This window comes from Peromyscus leucopus, chromosome 3 (genome assembly GCF_004664715.2).
Source record: "Peromyscus leucopus breed LL Stock chromosome 3, UCI_PerLeu_2.1, whole genome shotgun sequence".
Taxonomy (NCBI): domain Eukaryota; kingdom Metazoa; phylum Chordata; class Mammalia; order Rodentia; family Cricetidae; genus Peromyscus; species Peromyscus leucopus.
The window spans coordinates 32,217,262-32,234,735 of record NC_051065.1 but is presented as its reverse complement, the minus strand read 5'-3'; the positions used below and the strand labels follow the sequence as shown (position 1 = coordinate 32,234,735).

The 17,474-nt window shown below is 38.5% G+C and overlaps 1 protein-coding gene across 1 annotated transcript in view; it reads right to left on the bottom strand.

Moving 5' to 3' along the window:
• Sema3e (semaphorin 3E) overlaps positions 1-17,474 on the bottom strand; it is a 249,688-nt gene that overhangs the window by 28,765 nt on the left and 203,449 nt on the right. The window contains exons 6-12 of the mRNA XM_028862035.2: positions 15,689-15,808; positions 14,425-14,567; positions 12,777-12,891; positions 12,302-12,371; positions 9,418-9,562; positions 6,927-7,149; positions 4,016-4,107 (exon numbers count right to left, since the gene is read on the bottom strand). Of these exons, the coding sequence (XP_028717868.1) occupies positions 4,016-4,107; positions 6,927-7,149; positions 9,418-9,562; positions 12,302-12,371; positions 12,777-12,891; positions 14,425-14,567; positions 15,689-15,808 (908 nt within the window). The remainder of the gene's footprint in view (positions 1-4,015; positions 4,108-6,926; positions 7,150-9,417; positions 9,563-12,301; positions 12,372-12,776; positions 12,892-14,424; positions 14,568-15,688; positions 15,809-17,474) is intronic.

Below are 17,474 nucleotides of genomic sequence, written 5' to 3'. Positions count from 1 at the left end.
ACCTACTTTTAAAGAACAACTTGTTTAAAATGTTTTACATTGGTATAGATTTTAGTTTATGTTTAAAATGTTTTACATTGGTAAAAATTTTAGTTTATTAATACAAACTTGAAGTTAATTTTGTTATACTGTATATATATATTTCTATTCTTGTTTGAGGTATTATGTTTAACTCATTTAAAATTGTAATGGATGATTAAAAATAGATTAATAATCAGTCATCTATGATAATCATATTTGTAGCCATGTTAGTTAAGTCTTCTAGTATACATAGATATATTTCAGATAGATAGGTAATCTTCAAACACTTCATAGACCTAGAGAATATGGCATTTAAATAACTTAGAATTCTGTTGACGTGAGACACAATTGCTCCTGGCTGCACCAATTGATCCCGAGAGAATGTTGGGCTTCTAAGACATTTCCATTTGGAAGTTTGTCTTTTTGGCACAAAATGGCCTACTGGGCAAAGAACTGCCCTTGCCTTGACGGCTGACAGTACAAATGCAATGCTGTCCTTTCTGGACAAGCGGGACACAAGGAAAGCGACCACTGTACTCTGCCAAGACAGGGTAAGATGGTCTCTCAGAATTCCTGCTTCTGAAAATGGTCTGTCAGATACTCTAGCCTGTAGCCAATTTGAATGCACCAACAATGCTGAAAAACATTAGGTGACTGTCCAGGCTGCCAGCTGTCTTGGTCTACTTTTGCAAGATTCCCGAAAGTTGCTTGCATCCATCTACCATTTCTCAGGTACCATTATGTTCCTTCTCAGGTCTTTGATGTGGTTGAAGACTAGATAGTCGTAATTTCCTCAGTTATGATAAAAGATAAGTTAGCTATAAAACCTTAAACTCACAAATATAAGATAGATAGGACATCTTCTTTAATATTGTAACTATAATTCTTGCTCGGTAATTGTTTTGTTATATGTAATTTTACCATGTTAAAGTTAAAACCTTCCTTTTTAAAAAAAGAAGAAAGGGGAAGTGCTGTGGATATCACTCTATGTAAATAAAACACTGATGGCCAATGACCAGGCAGGAGGTAGGTGGGACAAGGAGAGAGGAGAATTCTGGGAAGCGGAAGGCTGGGGGAGAGACACTGCAGCCACCGCCAGGAGAAACAGCATGTGAAGACGCCGGGAAGCCACCAGCCACGTGGCAAGGTATAGATTTATAGAAATGGGTTAATTTAAGATAAAAGAACAGTTAGCAGGAAGCCTGCCATGGCCATACAGTTTATAAGTGATATAAGCGTCTGAGTGATTATTTTATAAGTGGATTGTGGGACTAAGGGGCTTGGGGAACCTGGAGAGAAGCCCTCCAGCAACAGATGTAAATTTGTAAGAATTGTAATTGTGTATAGTAATATTCATGCTAGAATTATGTTAACTGGTTGATATTGATGAACCGTGGTTTGGTGATGCTAAGGTCTTTAGGTTTGATGCAGTTGCATCAGGAGTTTACTGATTTAAAGAAGGACTTGGTGCAGCTGAGGCTGCTATAGATATCTTAGACCCATTCAAAAAGGATACTCCATCTTGGTCATCCTCTACTCCTTTACTGGGAGGTGTGGCAGCCCTAGGGACCAGGAGTATTGCTGTGGTTGTTCCAGCTACTTGGAAGCTCTTAGTGGAGACCTGATTTAGAGCTGTATAGAGTTAAGCTCTGTACCTTCCCCTGCCAGAGACTGGTAGTCAGAGATGGGTAAGTCCTTCTTGCTAGCTGTCAACCTAACACAGAGTACACTTGGTGGAAAGTGTATCTCAATAACAGGTAAGACTGAGTAGTGAAGAAGAAGATGACCTAAGAAGACATAGTATATCTGAAGGGTCTGAGAGGCCCTTTAAACTATTAAGAAGGGGGAGCTGTGGAGATTCACAGTGGTTTCCTAGTGAGAACTTACTCAGGGTCCAAGAATATGAACTTGCTTTACCCAGTACGGCTGCATAAGGAGATGATTTGACCACAGGTGTGGTTACCAGGTACTTGGAAGGGTCTATATTTAACTGTGCAGTGTGCTTTGATCTTGCAAGGGGATAATCTTGCAAGGGGGAGATCTTTTGCCCTGCCCATTGGCATTGTTATAAATTGTTATAAATAGCCCTTTTGAATAAATGGAAAAGGCTATTGGGTATTGATCCAGGCCCTCCTGAAGCAATTCCTGTGTTTCTGTCTTTCTTCTTGTCAACTAGGTTTCTCTTTCTATCTAGTACTTTCTTATCCCTCTCTCATAAGAACCCTTCAAAAGTTGGGAGCTGGCCTCCCACAGGGCTGTTTCTGGGAATCTGTGCTCTCCTTCTACCATGTGGGTTCCTGGGATTAAACCCAGAACATGAGTCTTGGTAGAAAACTACTTTCCTGGCTGAGACATCTCTCCCACTTTATCAGTTTTTTGTCTTGTTTTGGATTCCTTCTCTCAGTTTCTTTCTTTCTTTCTTTCTTTCTTTCTTTCTTTCTTTCTTTCTTTCTTTCTTTCTTTCTTTCTTTCTTTCTGGTTTCTGTTTGTTTGTTTGTTTTGTGTGTGTGTGTGTGTGTAACATTTTAAACAATGAAACACTTTGCACATGAGGGCATTATTCATTTATTTATCTAGGTAACAAAAGAGTTAATGTGGAAAGATACATTGGTAGGTACTGATAATTAGAGCTATTGTCCCAAATGTTAAATTAAATATTGCATAAAGACCCACAATGAAAAGTGTATCTGCTGTAATTGAGACAGAAGGGAGGTTTGCCCAGCACTAGAGAAATCCACTCTTAAGCATAGCAAAGACAAAATATCTTACTCTCCATTAATCAAGTCTTTCCACTGACATCCTTTATACTCATATATGGTCAGTCATCATCGTTTGTAGATTCTGATTTGCAAAATGCCTACCTGCTAAATTAGATTATAATCCTAATATTAATATCTAAAGAGTATGTTTTCTTTTTCACACAAGCTCAGAAAGAGAGCACAAAGAAACTGAAAGTGTGAAATGTCCACATCTCTAGCTAGGTCAGCATGGTGACTTTCCAAATCCTTCAGTCTTGTGGTTTAGATAAGTGTCCACTTCATGGACTGTTTAGTACCATTTTGTTTCATTTCATCGGTAAGCTTTTTGATGATGTTTTGGTGCTCAACATGTGTTCAAGCATGGTGCTGATGTGCTATGAACTGTTTTGCAAACTCAAAACAGCTGCAAGGCATCTTAACATCCAGGGTGATGTAAGACTTGGGCTCCATTTGGGCATCAGTTACAATGATATTGATGGTGAGATCAGTAATGTGTCATTAACAATGTAGACTGAGATGCTTTAAACAGAAACACACACAAAGCAAGGCTGGAATTGTTCTGGTGAAAATACCATGATCAGAAATTTACAAGATCCTCTTAGGCAGAAATATGAGTCAAGGTTGAGGAATAGGTTTAAACATGATATCTGTTTCACTAATAAGACTGTATGGTATATATTTACTCATTTTGTTAGAGATCCACATACATAAATGTATTTTTCATAAATTTGTTTTATCTTAAATTTTGCATATGATTTTCCATTTTTTTCTTTATTAATTTCTTTGTGTAATTAATATGCTATAGTTAAACATAGTATACACTTCCTGCCACAATGTACACTATTTGGGATGTGTCACTTAGTGTTAGTGTCAGTAATGTTTGTGCAAGACATGAGTCTTCACCAGTGGTTCTGGAAGTCATGTGTGAAATACGTGCTACTTCTTTATGACACAGATGTTAGATATTGACATTTTCTTCTACTACAAGCACATTGGCATTTCTGAACATTCTGACCACAAGAGAGAAGCACTAGATTTTAAATTATTCTTCACTTCAATTTTCTCTAAATTCAAAACACACTTATTAGAGAAAAAAACTCTGAAAATGATATAACATTTTCTCCTTATTTCTGGCTTTGATTGTCTGTGGTGTGTGAATCTGGGCTGTATCGTTTAGCTCAGATTACAAATGTATGTATGTATGTATGTATGTATGCATGTATGTATGAAATTACCTTAAATATCTGAAGTTCCTCTAGAATGACTTCTTCCATCCACTCTGTTTCTTGGTTGTAAATTGTGATCACTTTCAGCACAATTCCTGTATCTGTGAAAAAGAAAAATAGGTAATCATCAAAGTGGAGTGAGGATCCAGTCTTCAAATGGGACTGAAAATATGATGCACAAAACATGCAATCACTGCCAGCTGAAAATCACATGACTACTTATACATCAATAGCTTCAATTAGCAAAGAGCAATTTTGTATGCTGAGCCAAATTTTTAAATGATAAACCGATTTTTTTTCAAGTAGTTTGGTCAATACAAAAATGAAATCATAGATTCAAAAACCAAACTGCCATATTTTAGAAGTTTCTTTTGTGATACATCAGATAAGAAGATAACTCTGCCTAAGCCTCATGCAGGGTCAGAATTGTGATGTACTTTTAGGCACAAAAGACACAAATTACTGTTTTGTTTCTCTGATGATATTGAACACAGGGCCTACCATATTCTAGGCAAAACCCCTACCAATGGGCTGCATCCCAAGACCTATATATACTAGTTTTTCAAATAACTGGCTTGGGGTCAATATAAAAGTATAATATATGTTAACTTAGGCCCTAAAAGATATTTTTTAGCTCCAGATTTTCTCTGATACAATTTGTTCTTTTAGATCAGTGGTTTTCAGTCTGTGGGTCATGACCCAATTGGGGTCACATATCGGATATCACGTACATCAGATATTTATGTTATGACTGATAACTGTAGCAAAATTACAGTTATGAAGTAGTGACAAAATAATTTTATTGCTGGAGGCTGCCACAACATAAGGAGCTGTGTTACAGGTTATCAGCATCCGGAAGGTTCAGAACCACTGCTTCAGATTGTTTTTTCTGAACTTTTTATTTAAGGGAAATTGGCTACATTTACATTACATTGTAAACCAAGACTAGGTACATCCATATTGAAATTGGGAAGGATGGGCTGGGGAGATTGCCCAGCATGGAAATTGATTGCCATGTAACCATGGGGATGTGGGTTCATCCTCAGCACCCTTGTAACAACCTGGACACAGCAGCATACCGGGAGCCCTTGCTCTGGGCATGCAAAGACAGAATGATACCTGGGGCTTGCTGGCCAGCCAAGTCTACCCCTTACGGGAAGACTAATAGTTGGTTTTCAACTACTCAGCTTCCATAACTGCCTGTTGCTTCATAAAACTGTTTCTAGTTTAAATTTCCATTTTAAGTTTTGTTATTTCTGACATTTTGAGTTTGTTCTATCAGCTTATAATTAGGATAAGAAATTAATTTACACCTACACACAACTTGATATGGTTAGAAAAAATAAGTCACAAAATATATTAGATTTCTGGAAGTATTAATCCATGAACTGTGAGATTTGAGCAATTTATCAAAAATTATCAAATCCTATATATGAGTTAATAAAACTAGATTATAATTAACCTGAGAGCAACCACCTTCATTTTTCTATTAACTAAGAAGAATAAAAATTGTTCCATTTTAGAAATTAAGCAGTTTACATGATGACATCAGACAAAAGCAAAAATGTCAGTTGATTTATTCATGTAGAAGCAGCGATTGTACAATAATGCCTGTAGTCAGAAGTTTTCCTGTGTTCAGCCTATTCCTGTAGCCACTGGGACCCAAGTAAACACAGAGGCTTTTATTACTTACAAACTGTATGGTCTAATGGCTCAGGCTTCTTGCTAGCTAGCTCTTTCATCTTAAATTAACCTGTTCCTATTAATCTATATGTTGCCACATGGTTGTGGTATTATCAGTCTGCTGTCATCTTGTTGCTCCATTGGTGGTGGGCTCCCATCTTCCCCATCTTGCCTTTCTCTTTCCTGTCTCTCTTCTTGGATTTCCTACCTGCCCCTAAGCTGCCTTGTCATAGGCCAAAGCAGCTTACTTACTACGAATGGGAACAACATATATTCACTGCGTACAGAAAGATATCCCCCAGCAAATGATAGCCAAATATTGCATTAGAGCCCATGCCTGGCAAATATTGGGGGGGGATTATTATTTATTAGCTTTTCCAATATGTTTTTCATACATCTCTAATAGCTTAATTTGTTTTGGAAGACTGCTGCACAATATGACAATATCAATGAGTTAAATATGATGTAGGCGATATTTCCTGAATGTTCTAAAAGAGCTTTGATAAATCAAATAAGAAAACAGTTTTTAGGGGGTTAGATGTCTTCTGTTTTCTATGACATTTAATATAAAATACTTTAACCATTTTAATCACAGTTCAGTCTTGCTTTTGGAAATTCCTCTTTTTTTAAATGGTCAGAAATCACTGTGTGTGAACTAGTGATCAGGTAATTTTAGGTTTCTTACAGAGCTCTGATTCTAATATAATATTGAACTCACAGAGCACATTATTAACCTTATCAATAGTGATAAAATATAGCCTACACTGTGGGTCTATTAAGTTATGTTTAATGTTTCTTTGCTTAAATTTTTCAGAAAACAAAAAGCAGTAGACCAGAGAAGCATGAATAGATCTTAGCAATATATCCTCTTCCTGGTGTACCCAGGTCAGGACCCCTGACAATATCCTGCTTGAAACTCCCTAGGGCAGAATGCTTAAGGATGCTTCTTAAGATCATGGCTGTGGCCAGTACTGTGCTGCACATGCATGGAGAAGAGGATTTTAAGCTAAAGCACCACACAGAATTTGCTCTTCATAACACTGGGTGCACCACAATTTGCAAGTTTCTTCCCACAAATAAGATTTAATGTGGCGGCATTAAACGAATCTATAAATTTATTTGGTCATTGTATCTTTAGCAGTGTGCAAATAGGCTAGTGGAACAACATGGTAATTGCTGACTGATAAAAGTTACCTGAGGGCGAGCTGAAATGTATCAATGCTTTCTGTGTTTTTACCTGTCCCAATAAATAAGACATCGTACTGGCCATCCTCAGCCTCCACTCGGTCCACTGCTAGTTGCTTCAGGTTGTATTTTCCATCAGTTTTTACTAGTATTGGTTTTTTGTGAGCAGGTTTTATGGGTTGGTACATTAGTGGATGAGTTCTTGCGAATCGAATGGCATCATCAGGGTAGTCTTTGGTGGTTCCATACTTCCCTCCGTTCACTTTGCTGGCACACTAAAATGCAAGTGGGTTAGTTCACTCTTTCTCTCTTCAACCTGAAGAGCAAATGCATCACCACCAACAAGGAGAGTTAGAAAAGGCAAATAGGTTCAAGCAATGAACTCTGCATTTAGTAGTACAGAGGAGCTCCACATCTATTGTTGCTGAAATGGATTCAGTGCTAAAATTTTCAAAAGAAAACTAAATTATTTTTAAAATGCAGCATTGAAAAGACACGGAGAATACTGAAATCCAGAAAACTAAAAATATATACAATACAGGACAAATTGGGGACAGCAAATAAATGCAAAAATACGAATGATCAAAATACGTTCTATGGTTTTGAATTTTGTTTTCTATTTGAAGTAAAATTTCAAACTGAAGAATCTGTCATTTGCTGTTGACATAGTTTAGTGGCAGAGTGCTTGGCTAGCATGCATGAAGCCCTGGATCCAATCTATAGCACCTCAAAGAAAAAGGAAAAGAAAGGAAAAAAGGAAGAAAAAATGAGAAAAGAAAGGAGAGAAAGGGAATACAGAAGGATGTATCATTCATCAGAACAACACATTTCTTTTAGTAATAAATCTCTAAGGTTTAGGATCACAGCCTAGTAAGAGGTACGCAAGCGCTGGAGAGGTGAGGCATGAAGGACTCCATGTCTAAAGACAGCCTGACTACAAAGTGAGACCTTGCCTTAAAAATAAATAAATTAATAAATGGACCATAATTGTACTAAGTAGATCTCTCTTTATTAAAACCATGATGTTAAGTGGTGATGTCTGCTTTCTGGCTGCAAAATTCCAGCATGACAATATAGAGAGTTATTCAAATTCTATCATCACTAATTAAGTGGAGGACAAAACCTCTTTGCATTGTTCTGATATAATCTGTATAAATTTGTATTCTTTCATATGTATCTGAAACCAACCAAATGACAAACTAGTTACTTGCCCTCACGGGTTACAGTTCTTAAGACACTGATGCTCAAATCACAACCACAGAGCACCCTGAGACATGTAGCCTGGAATCATCACACTGAACTTTGCTTTCTAACAACTGCCTCTCATTCTCACATGGGTTCCTCTTGAATCAACATCAGTTGTAACAATATCTGAATTTTTTTCTAGTTTGAAGTAGAAATGCAGTATTTAAGTAGCCAGGTTCTGTAAAAGGGACATTTATAATGGTTTGTTTTTTAAAGTTGGTCCATATGCCTAAGTTTGGCATGAATTGTGCACTGGGGTGTACTTGCATGGTACATTATTGGAAACATTTTAGACTACTTTGGAAGAAATTCAACAACCAGTCACTTCCTCCGACCTCCTCTAAGGCCATGTGGTTTCAAGAAGCATTTTCAGCTAAGCCACAGGAGTGGATTTTCCCATTTAAATTGCAATTTCAAGCAATAGAGTGAAATAAAATATACTTTATGTCTTACTGGGAGTAATAATTTTAAGCCAGTGCGAGTGATTATCACGATAAAGCTTTACACTTGCTAATGGAGGTGAGGTTTGCTTTCATTTGGAGCTTTGGCTCTACAAAAATGGTTTCTCTATGACTTTGTGGTAATCATGGAATCAGTGTAGGCTCACAATCTCACCAGATGCTTGTTAAAATGAAGATATGGCCCTCCATGACAAGCCAAATGTTTGCTCACTGTGACTCATATAAAACACACAATGGCAAACCTTTTCCAACCTAGTTGCATATGGGATCCATGATCTAAATCTACACCATCATCTTCATTATTGTCAGTTTTAGACATGTCCCAATCAAAAGCATAGAAGTTGATATAAGTTAGAGTTTTGGTAGTAACATTTCAGAGGCAAATGATAGAATTTCCTTTGCTCTGCTAATGGAACAAATTGAGAGAAGGTCTGTCCTGGGGAACACAGAAGTGAACATAGATATTAAAATATTAAAACTGGACATGACATGGGATACTAATTCTCCTCACAAGGCTGGAAGAAAACTATATATACTATGCCCATTTTAATAAATATTTTTATGCTTACCAGTACTCCTAAAATTGAAAGTTCAGTTGGAGCTACTTGGCTGGAGTATCAGTGGGAACATACTGTATGATGCTGCTTAGATGTGTCTATTCACGGTTATATCCTTTGCATTAAATAACTAGCATAAAACTCCAGATGACACTGTTCTTTCTTTACTCTTGGAACATTCTTATAGATATGAAATTCTTAAATACTCTAGCTGCAGAGATGGAACATGTGAAACAAAGACTTCAAACATAAGAGCAATGTGCCGACTGATTGTACTTACAGAACCAGGCCTTGGGTAAGGGACTTTTCCTTCATATAGTGACCAGTGGTATTCAGGGCCTTCTTTATGTGCATATGGGCCATTAAAGGCTTCCCGGATACTTGACATGTGATAGACACATATAGCATGGCCTCTAAATATATTGCTGAAAAATAAAAATTATAAATCTAGATGTAACCAAGAGTTCACTTGGTCAAATGCCCCAATATATGTATATTAGAATTAAAACGAGTAAAAAGCAATTTCTTAAAGCAGAGTCTAGAAATCTTAACTATTACAATAATTTAAGTAATGAAATTGAAAGACTTTCTATTCCTTCATTTCCTATTTTCTAAATTTGTAAATGACATTAGAAGGATGGAATTGTGCAACTTCACTTTGTAATTGTTGGATCCTATGGTGTGTTCCTGTATTTTTGAATGATTTCACTTCACTATTTATGTACTTATTAATTCTTTGAGAAAGGCAGGCGCTACAGTGTCAGAGCAGCATCAGAGGCTGGCTTCCAAGAGCCTGTCCTCTCATTCCACCACGTGGTTCTAAAGATCAAACGTAGATCGTCAAGCTTGGCAGCAAGTTCCTTTGCCTGCTGAGCCATCTTGTCAGGCCCCCCTTTATATCTTTTTAAAGATTATTAGCCATTTGAATTGATAACTTTAAGGGAATATTTCTATGTCATTACATCTGGAATGCAGCTAGTGACCCCTAATCACTATGATGCTTGCTGCTGATTTTAATGCACATTCTCGCTGCATTTTAGTGGGTTTGTTGGGAGCCTTTGCACTCCTTTTCAGCATGGTGTCCTTTAAATATTAGAACATTTGTTAAACTCTCCTTTAGAGTCACTGAGTTCTTTAGTGATGGGAAGATTATATAAAACCTCATATATGTAGCAGTGATCAAAATGATTTTTGAAATGGTAAGCTATCCTTTCAGAGGATAAAGACCATTGTTGAATACGTTAGTGGGAACATCTGCAATCACATTTAGTGAAAAGGTATTGTTATAGTTCTTGAACACAGAGCCATCATTTGAAAGATGTATGCCCTTTCATAGCCTCCACATTATGTGAATTAAAATAAATGATGTTTGTGAAGGAGCTTTAGTAAAATGTAAAGTCTATGTAAATGTGTTTCCTGCACCCTGGGCCAGCTGTAGAACAGCAGTCATGTTACTGTCTTAGGATATCAATTCACACATTTTTATAACACACCTTGAAGCAATTGGAAATGCCTGTGATACGGGGAAAACTAGACCATCTCAGCCGAGGTGGCCATAAACCTTTGATCACCATTCTACAAATATCAACCTCCGTGGCAGGTACAGCTGGGAGCTTTTTTCCCCCTCTCAGATTTATATATAAGTTGAACAAAGTTGAAATCATGGAAGGAAATCATGTCTTTGATTTCTCTGAATGATCCAATATGCTATCATTTAGGAGATTAGCTTTTAAGCTGATAATTTTAACGAATAGAAAATACAGATTACCTCATAGATCAAATTTATCATTCAAGAATTATCACATGATACAAAAATTGTTTGCTGGCATAAGAACAATGAAGTAAAAGGGGGCTATCTGTGCATTGTGGTGAATACCAATATATATTAACTTTTTAAATTTATACCAGAATATAGTTAATAGAAAGAATTGTTCCCATATTATTGTGTGGAAGAAAGGTCTGGTTAAAACAAGATACTTGTTCAAAGAGCTTTTAGGTGTTTTAATTCAAAGTGATCATTAAAAATCACCTGCTGAAAATCTAAACAAAATTGTGGGAAGACTTAAGTAAGCACCAGCTGCAGGGTTAGACTGCAAATTCATGTTAACATATTGATGATGAGAACTAGTAACATCAATCCATCTCTGCTGAAATGCTGAGGTCTTTCCTTCTTTATTCTTGGTGCTATCACTTTCCTTTTGAAAGACACTCGGGGAATTATGTATACAAATTTTCAACTGAAATCAATTCTACGAATATTTCTTATTTCATGTATCAATGCATGTAAAATATTACATTATAGTACTCTTCCATAGATATGTAAAATGAAAAAAAAACTATAAAGGGAAAAGTGACATAGATCTCAGCTTTAAGCTCAAGCCCCACGTTTCACAGCTGGGGAGCAGATGACAAGCGCGTGTTCATTATGAGTCTACTTAGGAGGAGACATAAGAAAAGGTGTGAGGACTTATTCCTGCCTAAGGGCTGGGGAGCATTTCTTGGACATAGGTGGCAAGTATCAAAGAACTGATCGAAACCGATGTTGGAAGGGCAAGTCATGTCCAGCGGTAACAGTGAATAAAGGGGGCGGGGGCGGGGGCGGGGGGGGGGGGGGGGCGGGGAGACCCAATGCCAAGAACTGCTGAGGTCAATGCTGAGATCTGTCAAGGTGTTATAGCCATTGGAGAAGCCAGAGAGGAAGTACCACAAAACTAGTGCTGAAGAGTTACTAGAGCACTTTGAAAGCTTGGATTAGAAATTTTCATCTGAAAACAAAACAAAACAAAACAAAACAAAACAAAACAAAACAAAACAAAACAAAACAGAAAACAAATAACCTAGTCTTGACAATATGGGAGTGCTAGCTTATAACCCAACCATTAAAAATGTCAAATAGTTGTACACTGTAATGAAAGAGATTGGTAGAGAGGGCAGTTGTAAGAGATGATGGGACGCTATGAAGAAACACTAAGGGCTAGCCCAGGTTTGTGCTCTGATGAGTGAAGGCCAGCAGCAGTCAGGGGGAGCAAGAGAGACTGGACACTTAGAAAGAACAGAGGCTGGGAATGATGCTGGGGTTGGTCTCTGAGATATGGGCATCATGAAAGGTACTGCACTGAGACAATTTTTCTCTTATAGTGTTTTATTGACTGTCAATTTCTCACCTGGTAGTGTTAAACAGTCCAAATATCACTGGATTCTTAGGATCTCTGGTAGGCAGTAAAAACACATCCTCTGAAAGAATGGAAGACCATTCCATCCGTTAGTATTTTAACCTTCTTTGCATGTGAAGAAAACATATTTACATAAAACAGTTCAGAACTATATTTTAAGACCTGATTTCCCATTCTACAGCTGTGAGCAGGACAGAAGAACGAACCATTGCTCTGCTCTGGGTGGAGACTTCTCTGAGTGACAGAGAAGGAGTGAGCAGTGCTCCTCTGCAGGAGTGAGGCGAGTCTCTGCCCTGCACCCCTGCTGCCCTCTGAATGGGTCAAAGTGAAGAGACAGAAACCTGCCTTTGTCTGAAGAGGTCAAATACTTCCAGGAGACATTTTCTCCACATATGCCCGAGACAGTGACAGGAATTGAGGAATGTACACACAGAAGAGGAAAATGTAGACCCTCCGAAATAGTTACCCAGCTCATCAAAATACGTGTCGATTCCATTCATTCCTGGTACAGAGCAAACCAGCCTCGCTTTAAGGAATGTGCTCCACTTGTTCACCAATATTCTCTGTCCTCCCACGTCATTCTGGGAAAAATGAAACGGACCAATGAATACTTAAAAGGACATTTACAAAGCAAGGTTTAACATGGTGAAATGGGCGGATAGTTTTGTTGTTGTTGTTTTTTTTTGTGTGTGTGTGTGTGTGTGTGTGTGTGCGTGAACGTTTAGAAAAATCCTCAGATAACATTACAAATAATTCTCTCTCACTTCTCCCTTGCATTGCTTTAACAGGGGAGTGCTTTTTTGTAAAGATTATTTTAATTTTTAGTTTCATATTCGTAGAGGGGACACTGAGCCCGTACATGAGCACCACGTGTGTGCTCGTGCTGCAGAAGCCAGAAGAGGTGTCTCATCCCCAGGGTTGGAGTCCCAGGGGGTCCTGAACTGTTCAGTGTGGGTGCTGGGAACTGAACTGAGCTCCTCTTCAAGAACCACAAGTGCTCTTAGCTGCTAAGCTGTTTCTCCAGCCCCTCAGTGTGGTACTTTATCCAAGCACTCTCAATATATTTTCTAGCTATTACACATATTAACATGGATGTGTCTCCTAGATGAAGGACTGGCTGTATAATGTAGTAATCTTGCTTATTACTTGTTCATACATGCTATACTTGTCTCAGGAATTTTCATGGTTCATATCTTTTCTCCCCTTGGAAAGAAAGTTTATGAAGCAAAGCATGGTGGCTAATATCTGTAATCTCTACACTTAGAGGTCAAAGGTCACTCTCAGCTGCATATGTGTATGTTTATACACTATTTGTGTTATTATTATTAAATATATTCCTAAATCGTACTGGTTTTGCTTTTGTTTTGTTTTGTTCTTTTACTACAGAACTGATCAACTGAATTCTCATACCCAGGTATATACAGGCCCAAATAGATAATGAACCTAATAAAAACTTGTTAAATCAAATTTTAAAATACTATCAAATTGGGCCAATGTGATGTCTCAGGTTAAGGCACCTGCAACAAAGCCACAGGGTCTAAGTTCAATCCCCAGGACCCACATGATGGCAGAAGAGAACATACATCTAACATTCATGAACATGTGTGACATGCGTGAACCAGTAACATACATATACAGATATGCACACGTAAAATGAGCAAATACATATAATATTTCAAAAATAGAACAAACTTCTATTCGGAAAGAAATGCTAACTGTACCAGTAATGTAACTGTAATGTAAAAGTAATGTAACTGTATTTCCTCACATGGCATTGAAAATGAGAAAACTCATCGAAGGCAAGCCTCTTTTACAGGGAAACTTCCATTAGGAATGAAGTTATAGATATGACATAGGAAGCTTGGTCTAGGAAAAATTGTGTTAAGAAAGTCTACAGAATACTTTAAAATATTTAAAGTGGAAAATTACTAGAGAACACAACGTCGGGTAGGTAGGGAAGAGGTGTAGATTGTGGAAGAGTCCAGGGAGATGAATATGATCAAAGCATGCTGTCAGAAACTCTGAAAAGAACCAATAAGAAACACGTGTAGAACAGTGTAACAGAGGCCACTGTGAAGTGGGCAAGGGTAGAGACACAGACACGCCATCCTCACCACGCACAGCCGCCCCACGCGGGCATAGATCGTATGGGCACTGTTCTCCGCTTCCAATGCCTTCTCAGTAAAAAAGAAGTACATTTTGTTGTCATCCCGGTCTTCATTATCAGGGATCATGTACGAACCTACAAATTTCGGTTCTAGGGACAAAATATAAATGAAAAAGAAAAAATTATATATGTAATGGTGTGATAACAAAGTCACCTTGATAAATTACTTATCACTAGGTTGTTAAAGTCTCATCAGTTTGTGTAAAAAGACAAACCATCTTGAAAGTTTTATAGAATTATTGAAAATTAGATAACTTTCCTCATTTTTATGGCCAAATCAATAGACATTTAGAAAATGTAATTTAAACAGAAAACAATTTTAACAATGCATGTTGCAAGCCATGTGCATTTAGTGATGGTACAAGCTGGAGGGATTATGAAAACAATCTCTATGAAGTTCTTCTTAATCCATATAAAATAAATGTACATGCAACTTCCATATTTAAGTTTAAAAGCATATTGTTATTTATTTTTAATTCATGTGTAACCTTATCCAATAAACCTCATGGAAGACCTCTTATTTTTAAAGTGAGAAGTTTAAGCTCTTGTGTTTAGAGTCTAAAGAGTCTGAGTAGGCGGCTTTCCATTGATGCAGTAGCAAGCGTTTTAAAGATAACACATGTGCATGCGGAAGCTTAAGCCCATGCTGAGAATGATGAAAAAACTCACTATAACATGGTATTTTCACTTGTAGATCTACCAGTGTGCGACAAAATAGAAAACTTACTCGTGTGTGTGTGTGTGTGTGTGTGTGTGTGTGTGTGTGTGTGTTGGTGTGTGTGTGTGTGTGTGTCTGTGTGTAACTACAGTTATGTAGTATACAGAACTCTGGTTAGGGAATAACGAGTGATCCTCTTAAGGTTTGATTTGTCTCTAAAGTGCAGCATGCCCATATTAAAACAAGCAAGGCCCACAATGACTGCAGCAGCAGGGACGCCAGTTGTGCGTCTTTACTTTTCATATATTCAATTTGCCTGTTTCATTTAGCTCTTGATATCTAAGGACGGCTGTAAATAAACTTATTGCATAATTAAGGCAAACCATTTTATATATGAAATGACAAACACATATCATACATATTTTGGACTCAAGAATGCGATAGTTACAAAGACCATTTTGTGTTTATATTTTCATTATCAAGACAGCAGACTTAGCTGCGGACTGCAGGCTTGTTTTCCACTCTGATTTCCAAGCCCTTGTCTTATTTCTACCTTTCAGCAGTCGCTCGTCGTCATGCTCCGTGCGAATATGGCCCAGCTTCCCCAGACTGCGGAAGATCGCCGAGTCTCTGCCCCAGTAGTCACTGTAGAGGCCAGTAAACAGTTCACTGCCTGCACAGGTGCACAGGGAAAAATGAGTCAATGTCTACTTCTCAATCTGAAGACAAAGCAGAAGCCACTGTTACGTCACGCGTACCACCTTAACACACATCCAACTTGAGGCCGGCAACAATGTTTTTAGGGGAAGAAGGGATGAAACCCCACAGCAGTGTGTCAAGTTCAGTTGGCCTCTTAGCTGTGAACTCTGAGCCTCGTTTCCTTTCTGAACAGGAATAGGAGCAACGCTCGCAGTCCTTAAGAGAAAGCTGCCACCGTGGGTGGGGTGGGGGCATAGTGGATGCTGAGACCTTCGGGGGGGGGAGGGGTGGTGACACTGTGGATGCTGAAACGGGGGTGGAGGGGCACTGCTGGATGCTCAGACCCATTTGGTGATGTAGCCGGGGTTCATCTTGTTTTAGAAAACTTCTTTCAACCTTGATACCAACTGTGTTTTATCATTATCGCTGTATCACAGAGTACAGTGGGTCAGTTAACTCAAGTGCTTCTTAGGTCAAATTTGTTGCCTTTAACATGATTTTACCACGGGAAGGACAAAGTCTGGCGAAATGGCGTCTACTCCACTGGTTGTCTAATGTGTAAGTTTATGGTCAGTCAGAAGAGACTGGAAAAGAGCTCAAGAGTCTGGAGTCAGAATGACCGACCTGAGCTGCGGCACCAGGAGAGGCCACAGGCTTAAAACCAGGTCCTGGGATTATTCACATTTATGTAGGATCTTGAGAAATTACAATGTGTTTTTAGAGGAAGAAAGAAAGACATTAGTAACTTAGGAGGAGAGGACAAAATTCTTTTTAAACAGATAGAAACTGTGAGGGCATAACCTGAGCCTCAGAAATGTTATCACCTTTGAAGCATGGGGCCTTTGAATGCTCTTCTTTCCTGTAACTACAGAGTGTAATTGGTGTGCATCCGTGGGCCCAGGAGGCCCGCTCGGGAAATGCCTGGCCTCACTGTCCTGCTCTGTCTCTGATGAACCAGGAGTTCCTGGCAAAGAAGCAAATTGTCACAGTAGATCTCTGGAAATAGGAACCTCATTTAGAGTGGTCAACTTAATTCCTGAGTGTGTGCCCAGAACTCTAACTGGGTTTGAAAATAAATACAGAGATGATGATGCTTGAAAAAATACATTACTGTTTTTTTCTTTTGCAAATATATACATACACAAGCAAGTATGTGTTGATACAGGAGAGGCTGCAAATGTGTTTGCCAGTATGTGGAAGCTGGAGGTCAAATTTGAATGAGATTCCTCATGTATCTTCCTTCCTTCCTTCCTTCCTTCCTTGCTTCTTTCCTTCCTTCCTTCCTCCCTCCCTCCCTCCCTCCCTCCCTCCCTCTCTTCCTTCCTTCTCCCCTTCCTTCCTTCCTTCCTTCCTTCCTTCCTTCCTTCCTTCCTTCCTTCCTTCCTTCCTTCCTTCCTTCCTTTCTTTTTTCTTTCTGTCTTTCTTTTCTTGAGACATGTTCTTTCTCTGGGATCTGGAGCTCACTGATTCAGCTAGGCTAAATGGCTAATGAGCCCTATGGCCTCCCGTCTCTGCTTCCTAGGCACCTGAATTAGAAAGAGTATGCCATGCTGGACTGTTTAGACACTGAGGATCAAACTGAGGTCCTCAAACTCGGGCGCAAGCCTTTATTAACTCTACCATCTCCTTAGGCCCTGCTG